This window comes from Microchirus variegatus (assembly GCF_963457635.1).
Source record: "Microchirus variegatus genome assembly, chromosome: 22".
Lineage (NCBI taxonomy): Eukaryota > Metazoa > Chordata > Actinopteri > Pleuronectiformes > Soleidae > Microchirus > Microchirus variegatus.
In genome coordinates this window covers 18,643,524-18,667,835 of record NC_139823.1, presented here as the reverse complement: position 1 = coordinate 18,667,835, position 24,312 = coordinate 18,643,524, and the positions used below count along the sequence as shown (strand labels likewise).

At 43.3% G+C, this 24,312-nt stretch overlaps 1 protein-coding gene across 1 annotated transcript; it reads right to left on the bottom strand.

The window, feature by feature from the left end:
* Window positions 1–549: 549 nt before the first annotated feature.
* raph1b (Ras association (RalGDS/AF-6) and pleckstrin homology domains 1b) lies at window positions 550–23,000 on the bottom strand (the record flags this gene model as incomplete). Its single annotated transcript, XM_083908735.1, has 17 exons — window positions 550–4,136; window positions 4,179–5,552; window positions 6,386–6,522; window positions 6,996–7,116; window positions 7,883–7,981; window positions 8,083–8,193; window positions 9,204–9,347; window positions 9,419–9,484; window positions 10,499–10,620; window positions 10,869–11,028; window positions 12,436–12,513; window positions 17,378–17,452; window positions 18,299–18,391; window positions 19,881–20,368; window positions 21,268–21,459; window positions 21,548–21,656; window positions 22,878–23,000. The coding sequence occupies 17 exons, from the start codon at window positions 22,998–23,000 to the stop codon at window positions 2,028–2,030; spliced, it is 5,601 nt and encodes a 1,866-aa protein (XP_083764861.1). The 3' UTR covers window positions 550–2,027.
* Between the last annotated feature and the right edge of the window lie 1,312 nt (window positions 23,001–24,312).

Sequence of the window (24,312 nt, the reverse complement as noted above, 5' to 3'; positions counted from 1 at the left end):
ATTTCAAGTCATTCTGAGATACTTTTTTTTTTTTTTACTGATTTTACTGATTAGACACTCAGACACAACTTGCTTTATACATAGATGTAAGAGAGCGTGGTGTCTCCCTCTGCAGACAGAACAAGAAACTGCAGCCCAAAGAAGACAAAATACATGTAAACGTTGTATTTTTTAGATCAAACGCTGCTGCTGAGATAAAAAAAAACATTACGTGTAAGGCAGGAAAACACCACTAGAGGGCGCATGAGGACCACTGATGAAACACAAAACCACTTCACCTCCTCCCTGTTGTGAAGTTTCTCAGGATTTTCCCTGTGGATCTCGTCGTAAAGAATAACAAATGAGGACTCTGAGGCAGGTGTGACGTCTGATTTTTCAACATTTATATCGTAATTCTCAGTTTATATGCATGAGGGACAACGTTTCTCACTGTTTTTGCCACTTTTGTCTTCACTCACGTTCTCCGACACATCAATAACTTACAGACGTGTACTGTAGCAAACAATCCTGTCACACATGACCACGACAATGATGACGACAATGATGATGATGATGATGATCATGATGACACGCACTTCTAAATAAAAAAAAAACAAAAAGAAAACAGAAACGGAACGCTGCCCTCTAGGGGCTCGAATCGGAGACGCGAGGACACCCAGCGTGGACGTTTAGACGAATAATACAAACGAACGATATTGGTTTTTGTCACGCGGGGACACAGTTTGACAGTCGCGCCCTTCAAAATAAAGGCGCAGCAATGGCACGGAGAGGAAACGGGGTGACGTAATCCGACGTCCTCCTTCATGTGACGTTTAAACGAAACGTCAAAATCCTTCAGCTCAAACAGTCGAGACGTTCTAATCTCACGTGGACGTCTGACCTCTGACCCTCGGCAGTTCATCTGCATTTTTTTGCACTTTCATCGATACGCAGATTAAACGCAGGGACTCATAATCTGATCACGTGTAATCCCATCACCGGGGGACGGATCTTTAATATCGCGCTCCAAACGGGGCTTAAGTTTTAGTTTCTTTAATACATTCCTCGGTGCCGACCATTTTTACTCCGCTCCAGACTTTCTTAACCTGACTTATATATGTATACAGTATATATATATAGTATATATATATACATACTGTATATAAAACAAAATAAAAAATCCTTCCACTTCATTAAAGTCATTAAATAAATTCATGTACAAGCAAAAAGTCGCTCAAAAAAAGGCCTTTTTTTTCTTTTTCTTCTCTAAAGCTGCGTTTCCTCCAAGTGGTACAGTCCAGTCGAGTTCGGAACAGATTAGGATTAAGGGTTAAAAGAAAGGTGCGTTTTCGTGTTTTTCATTCTCTGTTGCCGGGGGGGAAAAAAATGATAATAATAAAAAAAGAATAAAAAAAATCGACGAATCAACGACAGCCGCTTTTTTTGAAACGCGAAGAATCTGCGAAACGAAGCTAACGCGACTTTAGCGCTCGGTGGGAACGATGCATGTGTTCATTCACATTCACCCTCTCACACACACACACACACACACACACAGCGGAACAGCGTCATGTTTTACAGCGTGTTGTTACATGAGGTCCATGCAGTACCAAAGCACAAAGATCCTGATCCCGATCCCGATTCCGGGGTTTGTTTTTCTCTTAAGTTTCCAAAAAACGTGGCACAGACTTAATGGCAAAGAAGCGGAGAAGAATACATGGTTCAGGATCCAGTGACAGTTTCTGACTCCAGTCCGGTTGTTTGTTTGTGTTCCTGGATTTACAGTAAAGGGCGATTACAGTGTGTTTTTCCCGGAGAGTTCCGACAATCCCGGGAAAATCGAGTTCATTCCCGGGACTTCAAACTTTACCCGCTCCAGTCTTGGTTTGCCCCCGATAACGTAAATCCCGTCGATCCAGAATGCAAAGCATGTTTAAAAAAAATAATAACAATAATAATAATAATAATAATAATAATTAGTAAATACTAAGTGATCACGGTCTATATTTACAGAGTATTTTTTCTCTCGTGCGTCAGCTTCAACACTCTCATGTCAGTTTGGTGGCGTCGCCGCGTTTGGGCGGCGCCGGCGGCGGCCCCCGTCGCAGCGTTGCATAGCCTGAGATGTTCCCCGCCGCGAAGCCGCCGTTGCCGCCGTTGCTCTGGAGCAGCTCGGGCGGCGGCGGCGGCGGCAGCGCCATGTCGTCCATCGTCCCCGCCGGGTCCGACTTCCCGGAGCCCGGGCGCCCGACCGACTTCCGCTTCAGTGTCCGGTTGAGGTCGGCGAGGAAGTTGGGCTGACCCGAGGTGGGCGGAGGCGAGACGGGAGGAGCGGGAGGAGGCTCGGGCGTGGCGTTGCCGCGCCGCACGAGCGTCGGAGGAGGAGTCTTTTTCAGCGAGCTCTTGCCCCACGTGGAGTTGCTGACGAGGGAGACGGGCGGCGGAGGGGGAGGAGCCTGCGGCTGCGGGTTCACCACCGCCACCCTGGGAGGTCCTCCCCCGCTGTGCATGTCACCGCCAGGAGGAGGCGGAGGAGGAGGAGGAGGCGGGAAGAGGTCATTGGGCGGAGGAGGAGGCGGGAAGTAGTGGGAGGAGTCGGCGGGCGGAGACGGGAAGTTAACTTTAGCCTGAAGAGCTAACGGCAAGTTGGACAGGTTGAGCTTGCCGGGTTTCGGGGGAGCAGGAGGTGCAGCTGCGGCGTCCTTGGAAGGAGACCCTGTAGACGAGGAGGAGGAGGCGGAGGAGGGACACGGGGGAGAAGGCGAGGCGTGGCTCTGAGGAGCAAACTTGCTCAGCAAGTTCCTCCTGGACTCCTCGTAGGAGGCGGCGCCGTCCGCCTTGACGCTGGAGTTCCTCTGCGGCGTCGGAGGAGGTTTCTTCCCTCCGAAGTTGCCGGAGGGCGACCTCTCCGAGGGGGAGCACAGGTTCCCGGGTGGGAGAGGAGGTGGGGGAGGAGTCGGGCCAGTAACGGGTGCTGGTGGAGGCGGTGGAGGAGGAGGTGGAGGAGGAGGAGGAGCAGCAGCAGCAGCAGGGAAGCCAGTGTTAGTGTCAGGAGGAGGAGGGGGGAAGTCTGGAGACTGGAGCTGCGGTCCTCCTCCTCCTCCTCCTCCTCCTCCTCCAGGCTGCCATTTTGGTTTGGTCTTGACTGCAGGTGGAGAGAGGGGCGGAGCTTTGGGCAGCTCTGCGTGATTGACAGCTTGCGACGGAGCTCCGGGAAAGTGGCTGGCGAGTTGTTTCACCAGAGACATGGTAGGGGGCGCTCCTGTGCACATGGCCGCTTTGGAGAGGCTGTGCTGCTTGGGCAGAGTCGGAGGTGGGTGGTTCCCCGACTGAAGGCTGAACTGCTTCTTAAGAGGAGCGGGAGGAGGCGGGGGCGGAGGAGGAGGCGGGGCTGGACCACCTAAGGCAGCAGGAGGCGGAGCAGGAGGGAAGGGAGTGACGGGGGACACGGGTTTGAGGACATTTTGAGGGACAAAGCCCGGGTTGAAGGTCTTGCGTAGTGGAGCAGGAGGAGGAGGAAACTGGGCTTGTACTGGGAACTGCTGGGGGGGAGGCGGTGGAGGAGGTGGTGGAGGTGGAGGAGGAGGCGGTGGTGGTGGAGCAGGGGCAGGAGGCGGGGACTCGTCCAGGTCTTCGTGTGGAGACGGGAGGTCCCGCGGCGGACTGGGGAAGCGCTCCTTCAGCGCCTGCTTCAGCCCGGTGGAGTAAAACTGCTGAGTCGTGGGTGCGGGCGGGGCTGGAGGAGGGGGCGGAGGGAACGCGAGTCCAGGGGGAGGAGGGACGAAGGGAGGCGGGGCCGCGGGACTGGGCGGTCCCAGCCGCAACACGGCCATGGCCGAACCGGGAGCGGGCACGGAGGGCGGAGGAGGCGGCGGCGGCGGCGGAGGGGGCGGGACGTTGGTCCGCGCCGCGATGTGGTTGACGTTGGGTTTGACGGGCGCCTGGGCGACGGGCGGAGGCGGAGCATGGGCGGGGAGCCTGTGGTGACTCGGCGGGGCCTGCGCCGCTCGCTGGTTCTGCAGCCTGGTGATGGTGCTGAACTTGTACATGGTGGGAGCTGGGGAGTGGTGTGACACCACATGGGCTGGGGGTGGCGGAAGAGGAGGAGGAGGTGGTGGAGGAGGTGGAGGAGGAGGAGGAGGCGGGGGCTGCTGCTGCTGCTGCTGCTGCTGCTGCTGCTGCGGTGGTGGTGGCGGCATGTGGTTGTAGCTGTTGACTGTCTGTGGCTGTCGGGGTGGAGACTGTGGTGGAGACTGTGGAGGAGGTGGAGGAGGAGGCATGTAGCTGTTGACCGTCTGTTGTTGTGGAGACTGAGGAGGTGGAGGAGGAGGAGGAGGAGGCATGTAGCTGTTGTTGGTCTGTGGTGGTGGGAGCTGCTGCTGTGGTGCTAAGTAGTTGTAGCGTAGCACTGTGTGTGGTGGACTGTTGTATTTGTGGACGGTCTGTGGTTGTGGTGGTGGTGGTGGGAGCTGCTGCTGCTGTGGGGCCATGTGCCTGTAGCTGTTGACCGTCTGTGGTTGTTGTTGTTGATGTATCATGTGGTTGTAGCTGTTGACCGTCTGTGGTTGTTGTTGTTGTTGTTGAGCCATGTAGTTGTAGCTGTTTACCATCTGTTGCTGTGGTTGTAACGGTTGTTGCTGTGGAGCCATGTGGTTGTAGGTGTTGACCGTCTGTTGCTGTTGTTGTTGTTGTGTTGTCATGTGGCTGTAGCTGTTGACCGTCTGTTGCTGTTGTTGTTGTGTTGTCATGTGGCTGTAGCTGTTGACCGTCTGTTGCTGTTGTTGTGGAGTCATGTGGCTGTAGTTGTTTACCGACTGTGGCTGTTGTTGTTGTGTTGTCATGTGGCTGTAGCTGTTGACCGTCTGTTGCTGTGGTGGTGGTTGTTGTTGTTGTTGTTGCTGTGTTGTCATGTGGCTGTAGCTGTTGACCGTCTGTGGCTGTTGTTGTTGTGGAGTCATGTGGCTGTAGCTGTTGACCGTCTGTTGCTGTGGCGGTTGTTGTTGTGTTGTCATGTGGCTGTAGTTGTTGACCGTCTGTTGCTGTGGTGGTTGTTGTTGTGTTGTCATGTGGCTGTAGTTGTTGACCGTCTGTTGCTGTGGTGGTTGTTGTTGTGTTGTCATGTGGCTGTAGTTGTTGACCGTCTGTTGTTGTTGTGGTGGTTGTTGTTGTTGTTGTGGAGTCATTTGGCTGTAGCTGTTGACCGTCTGTGGCTGTTGTTGTGTTGTCATGTGGCTGTAGTTGTTGACCGTCTGTGGTTGTTGTTGTTGTTGTTGTTGTTGTTGTTGTGTTGTCATGTGGCTGTAGCTGCTGACCGTCTGTTGCTGTGGCGGCAGCGGTTGTTGCTGTGGAGACTGCGGCGGCTGCTGAGGGCGTTGAGGCGACTGCGGTGGAGGCTGTTGCTGCTGCTGCTGTGGAGGAGGCGGGGTCTGTGTCTGTGGTTGTGGAGGCGGGGTCTGTGTCTGTGGTTGTGGAGGCGGAGTCAGAGCAGGGTGGTCCACTGAATGCTGGCTGTGGTGTCGGTGGCTGTGGGTGGCGTGCGGCAGAGTTCCTCCTCTGGACGACTCCGTCCTCATCTGGGACAAAGAAAACACACGTTTTTGTGATTTACCCTGAAGTGCCACAAGGGGGAGCTGCATCTTTGCGGTCATTGTGCGACCTCACGATTTATCGCAATCTGATTTACAACCGTTTTTCAGTTGAAAGAACTGCGTAGGTAACTTTACGATACAAAAATGACAACATTGATATGGTTTTTTTCCTCATATTATTGTTTTTCGGACGTAGTTTTGTAACATTTTGCTACGCTTTCTTGTTGTTTGCGATGTTTAAAGTTAGCCTCAGTTACGCGTTTTATCGGCATTACGCGTCTCCATGACGATTGACCGGAAAAAAGACGTGCGTGACGTCATGTTTACGTGCCGCGACACCGGAGTCCAGGCACCGTTTACCAGTTAGCTCTGTTAGCTGCATTAGTTCCGTTTAGCGGCATTAGCGTTAGCCTACAGTGGAACTCGAGTGGTCTGTTTATTAAAGGAAAAGACCAGCGCTACACATTACGTTAGCGTACCTGTGTACTGCGTATGTGTGCCTCTGTTTTTAAAGTTTAGCGTAGCTTTAGAGACTCATTTTAACAATCGGGAGTCACGTAAACATGACGTCACACGTGTTTTTCCGGTCAGTCGTCATGGAAACGCGTTGTGGGTTAATGTTTGACAGCACTAGCTTTTTTTTAGTAAGTTTACGTCACAAGTTTTTGTAGCTTTTCCTCACATTAGTTTCCATGTTTTTCATAAATGTTTTTTATTTATCAACAAAATGTGCCTCAAAACAGACCCTGAAACCAAACAAAGGAAGAAGTTTGTACCGTTTTATGTTTTAGAATCTTAAAAAAAAAACCTTTACGTACCTTGGAGTTCTCCTCGATCTGAGTTCCTCTCTTCCAGGCCTCGGAGAAAATGGAGCTGACCACGCTCTGCGAGCGACCGTGGGAGGAGCCTGTGTCCACGCCGCTGTCTGAATGACCCGAGTGATTGGACTGGGACTCTGTAAACACACGTTTGTGTATCTTAACAATGCGTTTGTCCACTTTATCTCACTGTTAGACGGAGTTTGTGAAGAGGAAACGGAAGTTGGTAAACTCACTCACTCTCCCACACCAAACCCCATAGAGAAAATCATCGATTTTAACATCACAGCACACAGGAGTTCACAGGAGTTGTTGATCCACTGCTGCCTCCATCACTAACTTCAAATGTCTTATTTTATCACTTCGGCTTTTAAAATCCTTTGTTCAGATTGACTTCAGTGACACAAAGTGACCACAAGAGGCAGCAGTAGACCAGCAGCTCCTGTGTCCCCGTGAGCTAAAATCACTGGTTTTCTCTATGTGGTTTGGTGTGGGAGAGTGAGTGAGTTTACGAACTTGAGTTTCCTGTTGGAAAAGGTTGAGATAAAGAAACGTAAAATCGGTTCTTAAAGATATCTCAGACTTAAAGTGACAGTGACAGTGAACTGACCAGGTATGCTGGCCGAGCTGGAGCCGGATCGGATGCTGGAGGTGGAGAGAGAGGACCAGTCGTAGGCCGCCTCGGTCCTCTTCATGGCTTCCTGGTAGTTCACATAGAGCTGCTTTCCATACTACACACACACGCACACACAGACAAGACAATAACATGGGATTAATCTGGATAATGTCTCTTAAAGTGATAGTTGCGAATTTTGGACATAAGACCTATTTTCCAACTCAGCCGGTGTGATGGAGACGTCTGGAGACGTTTTCAAGAAATTTCATTCAGTTCTTCTAGTTGCCGAGTTCGCTGATGCTATGGCTAGCGCAAGTCAATGATACAAGTTAGCATGGCATTAAAAACACTCATATCGACTCCACAGTGCACCAGAGGCAAATTGATTGTAACGGCAGACTATCGATGTACATATCTGTGTTGATAGAATAATATTTGAAACAAATCTAACGTCGCATCGCATGAATCTTTGAGGGACTACTTTCTCAGCACTATACTGAATCGGAATCAGTCCGCCGCTGCTGGAAGTATGACGCGCTGCTGCTGCTGCTGCTGAGACATAAATCCTTCAAATTGCAAGGTTGGTTTTATTTCAAACATTCTATCAACACAGATATGTACATCGATAGTCTGCCGTTACAATCGATTTGCCTCTGGTGCACTGTGGAGTCGCTATGAGTGTTTCTAATGCCATGCTAACTGCTACCATTGACTTGCGCTAGCCATAGCATCAGCAAACTCGGCAACTAGAAGAACTGAATGAAATTTCTTGAAAACGTCTCCAGACGTCTCCATCACACCGGCTGAGTTGGAAAATAGGTCTTATGTCCAAAATTTCCAACTATCCCTTTAAGTGCAGTTAAACTTAACTTAACACTTACCTTAGCGATCCTAATCCCGTTGACCCACTGGTGCAGCGTCCTGACGTCGTCGCAGCACAGATACTTGATGTACTGAGACTTCTTCTGGATCTGTGGATGCTACAAAAACCAAACAACAAAACACATTTCACTCTCCACAAATGCTTCAAAGAGAAGACCGAAATTTTGAAAGCAACACTTAAATAATCCAGGGGTTCAACCTTCAGGGCCAGGCAGTAATCTGTGGGAGCCTTGTATTTGCTGCGGTAATCCTGACCGTAATAGACGTTGACGTGGTCCAGCTGCAGGAAGCAAACCAGATCTCTGGAGGCCTGAGAGACCAGAGGAGACCAGAGGAACTCATCATGAGGGAATCAACAAAAACAACTCACATTCAAGCAGCTGTGCTGGATTAATATGAACATAAACAGATTATTTTAAAGTTTATATCACATAAAGAGATGGGAATGTGTAAGAATAATCCCTGTGACACACAGCTTTGACTATTTATTTAGTTATATCTCCATCTAATAAGCAAATTATTCAGCTAACAAGACAACTTTGAGTCTGGATTTTTCAAACCTTGAAAATCCCTGAATTTAATCTCTGATTTATTTCCTTTAGCTCATGAAAGACAATTTAGTGGATTATGACTTTAATGTTTTATAAAAGGGCAAATTTATGAGTTTCAATTAGTAAAAAAAAGGCCATCATTCTGGGATTAAAGTTACAATTATAATTTTAATCTCACATAAAAGGCCACAATTCTGAGATTAAAGTCACAATTATGATTTTAATCTCGTGTAAAAGGTCAGAATCCTGGGATTAAATCACAATTATGACTTTAATCTCACATAAAAGGCCATTATTCTGGGATTAAAGTTACAATTATGACTTTAATCTCACATAAAAGGCCATAATTCTGAGATTAAAGTCACAGTTATGACTTTAATCTCGTGTAAAAGGTCAGAATTCTGGGATTATAGTCACAATTATGACTTTAATGTCATCTAAAAGGCCATAATTATGGGATTCAAGTCACAATTATGACTTTAATCTCGTGTAAAAGGTCAGAATTTCTGGGATTAAGTCACAATTATGACTTTAATCTCACATAAAAGGCCATAATTCTGGGATTAACATCACAATTATGACTTTAATCTCGTATAAAATGTCTTGAATTCTGAGATTGAAGTGAGTTATTAGATAAAATGCAGATTTTTCCAGTGTTTTACTGGCTAATCTATCCACCACACTCTTCTTCTTCTCTCCCTGGATTACGTCCTGTCTGACACTTTTTAAAGACCTTCTCGTTCTTCTTCTTCTTGAGCCTCTCACTGACCTTAGCTTTGCCCTTTGGGACGTAGTAGATTCCCGACGCTCTGAGGAGAAAGTAACGCTTCTTCCACGACTTCTTCCCGTCCTCCTTCAGCCACAGGATGCCCTCGATCTCCGGCACGGACACCGAGCCTCCGCAGAAACACTCCTGAACATCACGCGGTCAGTCAGAATCGTTCGTTTACAGGTGTTTAAAGTCGTCTTTGTAAATAATCTCACCTCCAGCAGAGCCTCTTTGTTTCTGTCGGCCATTTCTGACGTCTCCTTCCGCCCCAGCAAGTAGTTCTGAGAGTGAGGAGAGGACACAGAGACGTGAAGACGTCTGTCTTATGTGGAATAAATTATTCACCTTTACTCGCTTTAGAGCGCCGACCTACTTCCACAAAAACACACGGGGCAGCGCTGAGCATGCATAAACAATGTGTGTGTGTGTGTGTGAGGCACATGTTCTGAATACACAAGCAGCTACACAGAAGATGCATATACTTTAATAAATGTAACTAATACAATTAAAAAAATCACATTTGTGACTAAAAATAAGCAAAAACTGACACTTTTTAATCCCCATGTTACCGAAAATATGACACAAAACTGTTGTGAGATTAGAGTCACAATTATGACTTTAATCTTGTATAAAAGGCCATAATTTTGGGATCAGAGTCACAATTATGACTTTAATCTGACATAAAAGGTCAGAATTCTGAGATTAAAGGCACAATCACGACTTTAATCTCATATAAAAAGCCATAATTCTGGGATTAAAGGCACAATTACGACTTTAATGTCGTATAAAAGGCCATAATTCTGGGATTAAAGTCACAATTATGATTTTAATCTCACATAAAAGGTCAGAATTCTGAGATTAAAGTCACAATCACGACTTTAATCTCATAAAAAGCCACAATTCTGGGATTAAAATCACAATCACGACTTTAATGTCGTATAAAAGGCCACAATTCTGGGATAAAAGTCACAAATGACTTTAATCTCACATAAAAGGTCAGAATTCTGAGATTAAAGTCACAATCACGACTTAATTCTCATAAAAAGCCACAATTCCGGGATTAAAGTCACAATTATGACTTTAATCTCACATAAAAGGCCATAATTCTGGGATTAAAGTCACAATTACGACTTTAATGTCATATAAAAGGCCTTAACGGACTTTAATCTCGCATAAAAGATCAGAATTCTGGGATTAAAGTCACAATTTTGACTTGAATCTCTAATAAAAGGCCAGAATTCTGGGATTTAAACATGACTTTAATCTGGTATAAAAGGCCCAAAGTGGAGACTCACCTGAGGGTTCTTGAAAAGAGCGTATTTCTCGATGCGTTCGGTGAACATGAGTTTGTTGTGACTGTCACGAGTCCAGTTCAGCAGGTTCTCCACCAAGTTCTCGTGGTCCTCAAAGATACGCTCTGAGAAAAGAGAGAAGTGTGAATATAAGACGCAAGAGTCTTTATTTTAATCACTCTCCCTGCACCAAAGTCCACAGAGAAAATCAGTGAAAAAATAAGACGTTTTAATTTAGGGTTGGAGGCAGCAGAGGATCAACAGCTCCTGTGTGCTGTGATGTTAAAATCTTTTAAAAATCACTGATTCTCTCTATGGGCTTTGGTGTGGCAGAGTGAGTGGTTAGCATTAGCATTAGCGTTAGCTTGCTCACCCATCTGCAGCTCAGAGATGGTCTCCACCAGAGCCCAGTCAGGGCTGTATCCACAGTGAGACTTGTCCAGCAGACTGTCCAGCACCTGTCTGACCGACTGACGCTCGTCCACCATCATGGTCTTTGAGCTCTCGTCCGACATGTGGACCCTGATCACCAGCTGAGGGAGATCACAGGAGATCACAGGAGATCAGAGGAGATCAGAGGAGAACACAGGAGATCACATGATAACACATGAGATCACAGGAGATCACAGATAACAGGAGATCAGAGGAGATCGCAGGAGAACACAGGAGAAAAAACGCTGCTGTTTATTTACACATCACTGCAGTCACACAAGTAATCCAGCCCAGGTTTTACATCAAGAAAATCTTAATCTGAGAACATAAATGACATAATCTTACCAAAAACATTCTGAGATTTAAGTCAAGATTCTGAGAAAAAAAGGTCAAAATTCTGACTTCGATCTCAACAAATCTGAAACAAGTCGGATGACTTTGATCTTTAGCCTTAATCTCAAAGAATTATGTGTTTAAAATAAAATGACTTTAATCTTCAGATTTAATTTCAACAAATCTAAACGAAATGACTCTTGAGCTTCGGCTTTAATCTCAATGTGATCGTCGGATGACTTTGATCTTGGGCCTTAATCTCAAAGAATTCTGTGATTAAATCATATGACTTTGATCTTCAGATTTAATTTAAAATAATCTGAACGAAATTACTTTGATCATTGGCCTAAATCTCAATGATAGTCAGATGACTTTGATCTTTGGCCTTAATCTCGAAGAATTCTATGATCAAATTCAGAGTTGAGACTTTTATCTCATAGGAAAAAAAAAACATTTTGGGGATTAAAGTCACACTTTAATCTGGTGGGGGGGTTATTCTGAGATTTTTAAATCCCAATTCTGACTTTAATCTCGCAAAAAAAAGGCATAATTCTGAGATTAAAATCCCAATTATGACTTTGATTGTGTGGGGGAAAAAGTTGTGAATTCTGAGATTTAAGGCACAATTCTTTAAGGCACAAAGACTTTATTCTCGTGAAAAAAAAGACAGAATTCTGGCATCAAAGCGCCAACTCTGACATTCTTTTTTTTGTTTTTCTTTCAAGAAATACTTAAATGTGTCTGGAATCCTCTTCAACTATTGTTCAACAGTAATAAAGTTGTTGGAATGAACCATAAATCCAGATTAGGGCAAACTGTCAAAGTAATAATCCAGAACATGTTGCTGTTGTAACACTCTTTATGTCGTCATGTGACTTTTTCAGAGTGAAGACTCATCATCATCATCATCATCCATTCACAGGCTCGCTTCATTCAATGGTGGAAACTCTGAAGTCTGTTTAATCCACACACACACACACACACACACACACACACACACACACACACACACACACACACAATGACCTATTTTCTCCTAGCTCCGCCTTCTCTGTGAGACTGAACTTCACAAAGAAACTAACATGACAGCGAGACACACACACACACACAGAGAAAACTGAGACAATAATAATAAGAACAACTATGACAATAAAAAGTAAATTAAGTGATTTTACCTTTTTAACCTGAGCCTCTTTGATTTTTTCCAGAGCGACTCTGATTTTCTCTGCCTTGAGTTTGGCTGCCTGCTCCTCCTGATGAACACACAGGTAAAACAACAGCAACATGTCATTAGCATTATTATTCTGATCAGATTATCAGGGATTATCACAACATTACGGCACCAAAGTGTAAAAAATGTGATTTTATAATGTTTGTTTTTCATTCTTAAACATTAATCTGACCATAATTTATGTTGAGTTTGGATTAAATCTGAGTTTTTGGTCTCAGTTTTTGAAAGAGATGAAACAGAAAAATATCATTTTTTTTAAACCAATGTTCTGCAAAAACATCTAAAATTACAAAATATTTTTATAATTTTACAAAATACTTGAAATATTGGGCCAATTTTACAAAAAAGTTGAAAACAAAAAAAATCTCCAAATAAGAAAATTGTCCCAAAAACATTTAAATTGTTACAAAAAAAACTTACTTATGATGCCCCAATTTCTTTTTATCATTAATCCTAAATTAAAATGTTACTAATGTCTAAAATTTTTTTAGTAAATTCTACAAAAAATGAAAAACAAGAAACTAATGTAACAAAAACCCGCAAAACAACAAAATCATGAAAATAATTTGACTAAACGTCAAAACTTTGTGTTGCCATTTTTTTTAATCATTAATGGTAAGTCAAAATTTTACGTTAGCAAAAAAAACTTACAAAAGAATTACAAACTTTCAAAAAAACTTGACGAAGAATTTTACCGTTTGCTTCAAAAACAACATTCGACAGATAAGAAACTTTTAGTAAAACAAATGAGACGATAAAATAAGATCGTTATAAATCACGAGGTTCTGCGATGACCGAAAAGATGCAGCTCCCCCTTGTGGCCGTTTAGAATAGATCACTAGGACTGTATATTGTGAAAAGCCACGAGCGTGAAATATTAACGATTTCCACGTTATCTGCAAGTTCATTTTTAAAATTGCGATATGTACAAATATCGTACATACGTTACGATATGATATACCGTATCGTATGTACGATATTTGTACGTATCGCGATAAAAAAAAAAAATCGTACAAATATCGTACATCATCTCATCCCGTAATGACGCGTCCAACACTCTGGACTTAATCTCTTAATCCTCGGGAATAAAAACGCCTGAGGCGTGATGGCGTACCCGTATAGCGTACACCGTTTCCCCCGTCCTGACCGTCCTCTTACCTGCCGCCTCCAACAAGACGCCATCACCTCCATCCCCACAGGTCGCGCGTGTGTCTACGTTTCGCGTATACGACGTTTGATCAAGGGCGTGATCGAGTGTCACGAGCCGCGAGGAAAAATGGCGACGCTAGAACACGCTCGACGCCTCACTCTCGCCGCTTCGCGCTTCCATGTTGGATTCATGCGGCGCGGCGTCTCCTTTGATCTCTGCACAGAGGAGACAATGAGGCGCCGAGGTCCTTTTGACGAGCGCGGCGATCAAAGACGTCCCCGCGCGCGTCCGGACGCGAGGGATGAATATTCCCACAGATTATGACGTTAAAATCCCACCGTTTGCTGGGATTAAGCCTTCAGATCCACGTCCTGTGAAGACGAGCTGACGGCGCAGCATCTCAAGCTCAACTTGACATAAAAAAGCCCAAGTGAAGAAGGTCGTGATGAGTCGTAGTGAGGTGCTAAGCCCCTCCCCCCTCACAGAGCGTGCCGAATCAATAAAAAAAGAGCATAATCCTCACAGAACGCTCATGAATCGGCCAATCTGAGAGAGGAGGGGAAACCGTGACTGACGCCAACGCCGGCCCCCGACAGTGAAGCTCTGTGTGTGTGTGTTTGTGAGAGTGTAGCCCCGCCTCCCTTCTGTAACCCAGACTCCCTTTTCCCCCACACACACACACATTAATGTGACAGAGCCTTTAGTCTGCCACGTCACGCAGGTTTGTTCAGATTATAATCCAGAGTCAGGGCTAGAGACGCGGTGCGTTTGGACGCAGGAAATCTAACATTTATGCCTCTTTTTTGTCATGTTTTGATTGTTTTAGTAGTTTGTGTTACTATTTTTTAGTGACAACTCCCTCCATTTTTCTTCATGATCAGATTATTAATCTGAAACTTTCCAACAGATTCCAACATTTTTATGATACAAACAAACAGGAGATTTTAGCTGAAGATTTTGTTTAAATCTACTGTAAATTAACAACAAAAAATCTGCAGTTAAAGTCAGATTATGCATATTTATTTGACTATTGTTATAAACATGTACTACTGCATGAAGAGAGATTTTTAATCTCAATGATTTTAATCCCGGTTAAAATAAATTGAACTAAAAATAAAAACTCTAAATTGTGACTTTAATCTCACAAAAGTCTGTGATTTAAATCAAAATTCTGAGAAGAAACTCCTTCAACATTTAGATTTAGTTTCCATCTCACATCTCAGAAATGTATTATTTATGTATTTATTTAACAAAATTATGTTGACGTGGCCCTCATCCTCTTCCATAGTTACAAAAAAATGACCAAAAAGCGTTCTAAAATGCTGCAAAGTTCCAGAAACATGTTCTTTAGGGTAAGTAAATCACACGTAAACTGCTCTTTTCATCGTCCTGAACTCGTTCACAGCCTCAGACTTAATCTCTTCCAGATTAAGAGTCATCACTCGTGCTCCAGGGAATACTAAAAAGGAGCTCTGGCTTTTCAAACGCAGCAGGAATTCCTGAGCGAGCGTTTGGCGACGCGTCGCGCAGCGATGGCGGCGTAAATCACCGCAAAAAAAAAAGCGACAGCGGCCAAATTTGAAACATGTGACGATGGAGAATAAAAGAAGAGTTTTGAGTGACGGCCAACGACTGCGACAAAGAAGCAGCGTGGACGAGTTTAACGTGTAAATAAGATCCTAATCCACTGTTTTCAGGTGTAAACGAGTGGAGCCACAGATTACAGGAGCCCAAACTATTGTTAATCCTTCAGATTATTACAACATCCGTAGATTTGAGGAGGTTAACGTGCATTAAAAACTCCTGAAACTTGGCACGGAGGTCTGGTAGGGCAAAAAGGCCATCTTGGCATAGTTACTGGACCCGTGTGTTGCTCAAGGGCTCTATAGCGCCCCCTAAAGTGAAAAAAACAGAGGCAAAATTGAGTTTCACCGAATTTCCCGAAACTTTGTGGAAAGATGTTATAGAACGAGACGAAGAAAAAAGTCGACCGTAACCATGGCCTCAACTCAACAGGAAGTCGGCCATTTTGAATTTTGGCACATATATACGAGATGATAGAAACCAGTGTATCTACTGCCCCCTGTTGTCAGACACCAGATACTGCATTCACCTGATGCCACTGGATTTCTTAAACCACACTTTTGCACATTCTTGTCCAATCAGTGTGAGGCTTGTTGTGCCAGACTCCTCCCCTTTTTAAATCTCTCCCTCAGTCCACTTCTTGGCATTTAGTTACCAATTAAATAGAGATAATCTTAAATATTCCTTTCGAGTGTTGACTCTTTAGCCCAGATTATTGCCACAAGGGGGTGCTGCATCTTTCCAGGCCTTCAAGGACCTCATGATATATAACTTTGAAATATATATATATACATATATACATAAATATACATGTATATATATACATATATACGTATACATGTATATATACACACATATATACGTATACATGTATATATACACATATATACGTATACATGTATATATACACATATATACGTATACATGTATATATACACATATATACGTATACATGTATATATACACATATATATGTATACATGTATATATACAAATATATACATATATACACATATATACGTATACATGTATATATACAAATATATACATATATACACATATATACGTATACATGTATATATATAAATATATACATGTATATATACACATATATACCTATATATATACACATATACATATATATGTATATATATATACACATATGTACGTATATATATATTTAAACACATATATACATGTATATATACACATATATATACACATACATACATATATACGTATATATATACACATATATACATGTACATATATACGTATATATATATATACACATATATACATGTATATATATACACATATATACATGTATATATATATACACACATATATACGTATATATATACACATATATATATATACGTACATATATATACACATACATACATACACGTATACACATATATATACATATACACATACATACATATATAATATATACATACATATATACACATATATATACACATACATACATATATACACATATATATACACATACATACATATATACACATATATATACACATACATACATATATACACATATATATATATATATATATATATACATACATATATACATATACATACATATATACACATATATACATACATATATATATATTATTTTTTTGGATATTTACTCTAGAAGAAGAGAATACGAAAAGTGAAATAAAACATTAAAAACAGCGATGTGTCAGCAGCAGATCAGCGTAAAAATCCCATTCTCACGTTGTTGTTTTTTGAAAACCTCTGGTTTCGTCTGGATTTTTAATGTCATTTTTGAATTTACCACCATTTCTTTGAACTACTTTTTGTCCAACAGAGGCTGAAAAATGATGAGAGCGTGAGCAGCAGATGGATTTCCCCATTTAAAGACATGCGTGGCAGAAAAGAAACTCTCACACACACACACACACACACACACACACACACACACACACACACACACACACACACACACACACACACACACACACACACACACACACACACACACACACACACACACACACACACACACACACACACACACACACACACACACACACACACACACACACACACACACACACACACACACACACACACACAGATTAGAGGTAAAGAAGCGAGTGTGTGAGGCGGTCACCTTGGTCAGCAGGTGAGAAGGTTTTCCAGCTATGCTTTTCAGAATGAGTGAGGTTTCTTGGTCCAGATAGGAGTGCTTGGGTAAGACAGAGATAACAAAATAAAAGCAGAAGAAGAAGAGAAGTCAGTGCCAGATGATTCTTGGAGGATTATTATTATTCTTATTAAGCGTGGAAGCGTGAGAAGGTTCCCTGAATGCAGCGTGGTTGGTCGTTAGCTGCAGCTGTGGGTACAGAGGCAGATATATGACGTGGCGCACATGAATGCAACACTTTGCTAAAGGCTAAAGCTACGTTCACAGACACACACACATACACACAAAAGGCTGCATATCCAGGGCGTTTTAAAGTGTGTGACTGACGCTTTAATTGAAAACATGGCCGACCATGTGGAGACAAGGAAAAACAGATTTTTGTCACTTCACAATAAACCCTCAACTCATTAAAATCTAAGTTTACAGAATTTGTTCTCCTGCACCAAACCCCATAGAACAAACCAGCATTTTTAGCTCACAGGGACACAGGGAGCTGCTGGTCTACTGCTGCCTCGTGTGGTCGCTTTGTGTCACTGAGGTTAATCGGAACGAAGGATTTCAAAAGCCGAATTGACAAAATAAGACATTTGAAGTTAGTGATGGAGGCAGCAGTGGATCAACAACTCCTGTGAACTCCTGTGTGCTGTGATGTTAAAATCACTGGTTTTCTCTATGGGCTTTGGTGTGGGAGAGTGAATGTTGAAAAAGTCTGTCTAAGAGTAAAATGAAGTGGTTAAAATCACTTTTTCTGTCTGTATGTTGAATTCTAAACATTGCATCATCACTAATAATCAAAGTGATCGGAAACTAACTGGACTAACGTCGTACACACACACTCGTGCACACACACACACACACACACACACACGTGCAGGCCGTCACACTTACAGTGGCCCGGTCCATTTCACCTTCACCCTCCTGTGAGGTGAAGTCCAGCTGCCGTCTGGCCGGCTGACTGTGAGCCCGTCGCAGTGTGACATGCTGAGGAGGAGGGAGGGGGAGGAGGAGGAGGAGGAGGAGGAGGAGGTGCAGGCAGGAGGAGGAGGAGGAGGTGTGTGTTTGTGCACAGAGAGCAGGAACAACACAGATATTATGAACACATGCAGGAGAAGCAGCAAGGCAACATGCTTTGAGTCACTCTGTTAGGACACCTGAAGACTCTGACACATCTTTGACTCGTCTCTCAGTCGTCTCCGACTCGTCTATCAGTCGTCTCCGACTCGTCTCTCGGTCGTCTTTGACTCGTCTCTCGGTCGCCTTTGAGTCGTCTCTCAGTCGTCTTTGACTCGTCTGAGTCGCCTTTGACTCGTCTCTCAGTCGTCTCTGACTCGTCTTTGACTCGTCTCTCGGTCGTCTCAGTCGTCTTTGACTCGTCTCTCAGTCGTCTCTGACTCGTCTGTCAGTCGTCTCCGACTCGTCTCTCGGTCGTCTTTGACTCGTCTCTGAGTCGCCTTTGAGTCGTCTCTCAGTCGTCTTTGACTCGTCTGAGTCGCCTTTGACTCGTCTCTCAGTCGTCTCTGACTCGTCTTTGACTCGTCTCTCGGTCGTCTCAGTCGTCTCCGACTCGTCTTTGACTCGTCTCTCAGTCGTCTCTGACTCGTCTGTCAGTCGTCTCCGACTCGTCTCTCGGTCGTCTTTGACTCGTCTCTGAGTCGCCTTTGAGTCGTCTCTCAGTCGTCTTTGACTCGTCTGAGTCGCCTTTGACTCGTCTCTCAGTCGTCTCTGACTCGTCTTTGACTCGTCTCTCGGTCGTCTCAGTCGTCTCCGACTCGTCTTTGACTCGTCTCTCAGTCGTCTCTGACTCGTCTGTCAGTCGTCTCCGACTCGTCTCTCGGTCGTCTTTGACTCGTCTCTGAGTCGCCTTTGACTCGTCTTTCGGTCGTCTTTGACTCGTCTCTGAGTCGCCTTTGAGTCGTCTCTCGGTGGCCTTTGAGTCGTCTCTCGGTCGTCTTTGACTCATCTTTCGGTCGTCTTTGACTCGTCTCTGAGTCGCCTTTGAGTCGTCTCTCGGTCGCCTTTGAGTCGTCTCCGAGTCGTCTTTGACTCGTCTCTCGGTCGTCTTTGACTCGTCTCTCGGTCGTCTCTGACTCGTCTTTGACTTGTCTCTCAGTCTTCTGTGACTGGTCTCTCAGTCGTCTTTGACTCGTCTCTCAGTCTTCTGTGACTCGTCTTTGACTCATCTCTCAGTTGTCTCCGAGTCGTCTTTCAATGCTGCGTGGTTAAACATGCGGGACAGCAGCGAGCTTCAGGTCAATTCAGCACACACACACACACACAGTGTCAGTTTCCTTCAAAATAAAAGACAGTAACGTCCTTATTTTTGCCTCTTTAGGCAGAAAGTGAATTGACCTGAAGCTTTGTTAGCAAATACTTCATACACACACGTGTCACTGCACTCCTGTGTGTGTGTGTACCTCAGTGCTGGTGTGGGCGTGTCCCTGAGAGTGTGTGTGTGTGTGTGTGTGTGTACCTCAGTGCTGGTGTGGGCGTGTCCCTGCGTGCTCTGACCGCTGCGTCCGTCCACGTCTCCTCCTCCTCCTGCTGCCATCACTTTATCGATGTCCAGTGAGTCCATGCTGGACGCTGAGGCACACGCCGAGTTAACGCTGGAGCGCTGACTCTGGGACGGAGCCTCCTGCTCGCTGACTCCGCCCACTGAGCCCGTCCTGCGGTGCTGCCCGCCTCCACCTCCTCCACCGCCGCCACCACCTCCGCCTCCACCGCCGGACGACCCCGACGAGGGTCTTCGCAGCGTGGCGGAGGAGAACGAGGAGGAGGACGAGGAAGAGGAGGCGGAGGAGGACGTCTGACGCGCGGCTTCGTCCATGCTCAGAGACGCCTTCTCCAGCTGAGACGTGATGTCGTCCAGGGAGATGTTGGACGCCGCGGGGCGAGCGCTGGTGCCGCCGCCGCGGACCGTGTTGGCCGGCGAGGCCCGAGTGCTGCTACTGGTGCTGCCTGAAATATACACAAGGTCATATTTGATGTTTATTTATGTTTATTTAAATGAATTTCAAGAGGAAATTTAAGAGCTTTACCATTTAAAAGACATTATTAATGTTTTATTTTGGTTTTATGAGCTGTTTTTAACTGTTTTGTTGTGTTTATGCGTCCATGGCTACATAAATACATGCCTCTGTTTGCACCTTAGGGGGCGCTATAGAGCCCTCTTGCACCAAGTTTCAAGAGTTTTTCCTGTACTCCTGAATTAAACAATAAATCTCTTTTATATATAAATATAAAATGTATATATATATATAATATAAAATGTTTATATAAATATAAAATGTAAACATAAAATATATATATATATATATAATATAAAATGTATATATAAATATAAAATGTATATAAAAATGTAGTATATGTAAATATAAAATGTATATAAAATATAAAGTGTATATGTAAATATATAATGTATATATAAATGTAAAATGTATAAAAAATGTATATGTAAATATGAAATGTATATATAAATGTAAAATGTATATAAAATGTTTATGTAAATATATAATGTATATATAAATGTAAAATGTATATAAAATGTATATATAAATAAAAAATGTATATGTAAATATAAAATGTATATATAAATGTAAAATGTACATAAAATGTATATGTAAATATAAAATGTATATGCAAGTGTAAAATGTATATAAAATGTATATGTAAATATAAAATTTACATACCATATAAAATGTATATATAAGTGTAAAATTAATATATAAATATAAAATGTATATATAAATATAGAATGTATATATTAATATAAAATAAATTCCATTGCTGATTCATTTCACTGCCTCCATCTTTAAACTCACGATAATTTAAAAACAAAGTATTTTATGTGTATTTACCTCCGCTGCTTCCTCCTCCTCCTCCGGTCCCCGTGTGCTTGGTGCTGGCTCCGCGGCTCCCCGGCGCCCTCTGCTGGCCTTTGCTCTGCCTGGTGGAGTTGGGTCTGGAGATGGTGCTGAGCTCCTGCTCGATGGTGCACAGGTCGGCCATGAGGGCGTCCAGGTCCACCGTGTCGCCCTGGTTCAGAGCCTCTGCGGAGACGGAGGGGAGCGTCAGAGGACACTGGAGACACTTTTAATATATATAATAATAATAATAATAATATTATAAGTGTCTCACCGTTGATGTTGTACATGGAGAAGCGGTAGGAGAAGTTGGCCATGTTCGTCTCCTGCCTGAGAGGAGGCTTCTGCAGAGGTTTGGGCTGCGGTCGACCGTCGTCCAGACTCTGCAGAGGAAAATAAACATCTGGATTATTACAAAGAAACAGACAATTACGAGCAGAAGGTGTTTACAATTCAACTAATAATGAATCTGAAAATTTAATACAAATTTAATTTAAAATTTAATCTCAATTTTTTTTTTATCTTGCGACATAATCTATGCTTTAGTTTATGTTTCTCCTCTATAATTTGGAATAACAATATTAACTCTAACGCCTAAACCTCACAATGTCTGTCTATGCTTCTGGACTTATTTAACCCATAAAAAGTGCCAAAAATTATAATTTTTCCAGAATACCTTTCAATATCTAGTAGTTGTTTACAATTTAACAATTACGAGCAGAAGGTGTTTGAAATTCCACAAATATTTAATCTGAAAATGTTAAAAAGTAGAGGCTAAAAAAACACAATGCAATTTAAAAAAATGTTTTTAATATTGCAATATAATCTATGATTTAATTCATGATAATCCTTTATAATTTGGAATAACAATATGAACCCGGTCTATGCTTCTAGATTTATTTTAAACATAAAAAGGTCAGAAAAATTATAATTTTTCCAGAATAACTTTCGATATCTGGCAGTTTTTGACAATTTAACTATTTAAAATGAGTAAAAACACTGTAATTGGACACGAAACACCAGCTTTTTGTGCGTATTAAATTTGAAATTTACAGTACGAAACACATTTAAAATAACATTCGGTCGAGATTTTTGTCTCAATGTCCAAAAACAGGCCAAAAAACGCTGATTTGAACAGATAATCTGGCCAAATTATCCTGTAGTGAGTGAGGGATTAACAGGCTGATCAGGTAACTGATCAATGATCAGTGACTCGATGATCGATGATCGACCTGAGAAGGGCGTTTGACTTTGAGGAGCGCTCACGCACACACTCATGCAGTCCACACACACACACACACAGTGGTGATGGTGAGTGAGCTAGTGTTGCTTGGATACAGCGGAGGATTAGCAGTGTTCAGGTTACCATGGATACAGATCCTTCCTCTACTCTCTCCTCCTCTACCTGTGTGAGTGTGTATCCATGCAACCGCACACCATCACTCTATATATGTGTGTGTGTGTGTGTGTGTGTGTGTGTGTGTCTCTAGTTTAAACCTGTCTTTGTGAGGAAATTTTGACTTTGACTTGGTTTTAGGGTGAGGTTAAAGGTCATTATGTCTTTGAGTGTGTGTGTGTGGGGGTGTGTGTGTGTGTGCGTTGACCTGTGTGAGTTTGTCCAGCTCTCCCAGCCAGGCTCCGAACATCTTGTCCAGGTCCTGGTCCTCCTTATCGCTGTCCTCCTCCTCTGCTCCATGGTCCAGCTCATCATCTGACACCTGCTCCATCTGCACACACACACACACAAACATGAGAAACTGTCAGGTATGTACCACACACACACACACACATAACGATCACACCAAGGATGGTAACAGCTAAAGCCCGTTACCATGACAACCCCCCAGAGGGCGCACCTGCACCGTCTCCACCTCCAGCGTCACTAACATAAACTGACATTTAGTTATCGATCGGCTCTGGGATCGATTCATCCACCTGGAAACGCTCTGTGTCAATCACGCACTCGGAGAATCAGGTGGTGTGTGTGTGTGTGTGTGTGTGTGACGTGATGAAAGAGCTCCCTCTACTGGACACAGAGGAGAGTGCAGCAGCATCTTAATCACTCATATTTTCCATATTTTTGTGATTTAAATATGTATTTTGAGTAGAGTTCGTTCTTTGGTTGATTATTCCTGCATTTTTAACAACTTAATCCATCTTTTGTCTGACATATTATTAAAATAACTCGGCTTTTGCAAAAGAAATGCTTCTATTTTTATGTGTATATGTTAATATATTATTATTATTATTATTAATATTTTTAAGCCAAAATACAAGACTATCTTCGTATCCAACATCTAAAAAGCTCTCATTACGAGCGTTTTGGTAACAATTCAAATGATTAACATTACAAACACTGTTTATTTTGGATATTCTGAAGTCAGATTAGATGATTTTTATTTAATATAAGATCCTCTTCATCTCACCTCCTCACCCTGGCTAGTTTCTGTGCCATTTTAATGCGTTAAATGCAAATAAACTGAGCTAAAACCTTTAAAAAACTGTGATCTTTCCTGTCACAGAAGTGAATGTTTCAGTGCGCACACACACACACACACACACACACACACACACAAACACAGGGAATGTTTATATAAGACAAAGGAATTGCGTCTGCATAACAGATCTAGGTCACCTGAGCGCTCGCTGTTGACGTTACTCAACCTGAAGAATGAATATAAACACACACACACACACGCACGCACACAGATCAAATATCAGAGCCGCTGACTTGGTACGACCCAGTGCTGCCCCCCTGATCGCTCCCAAACTGGCGGTATAATATTCCCCTCGGGTTAATCCCATTGATGGTGTCAGTCACTCTCGGGGACTTTTACCAAAACCGGAAAATAAACACACACATTCCACACACACAGGTGCAAATATACTCCAGGTAATCTTAATCTAATCTCTGCAGGTGATGAAGTGAATGAGGAGGAGGGAAACATGAGCTCAATGATATCATATCACAACATTTATGTGCAATGTTCCGGCTCGAATGATTAGAAAACTCAGATAACTGCAGCTCAGAGGTCGTAC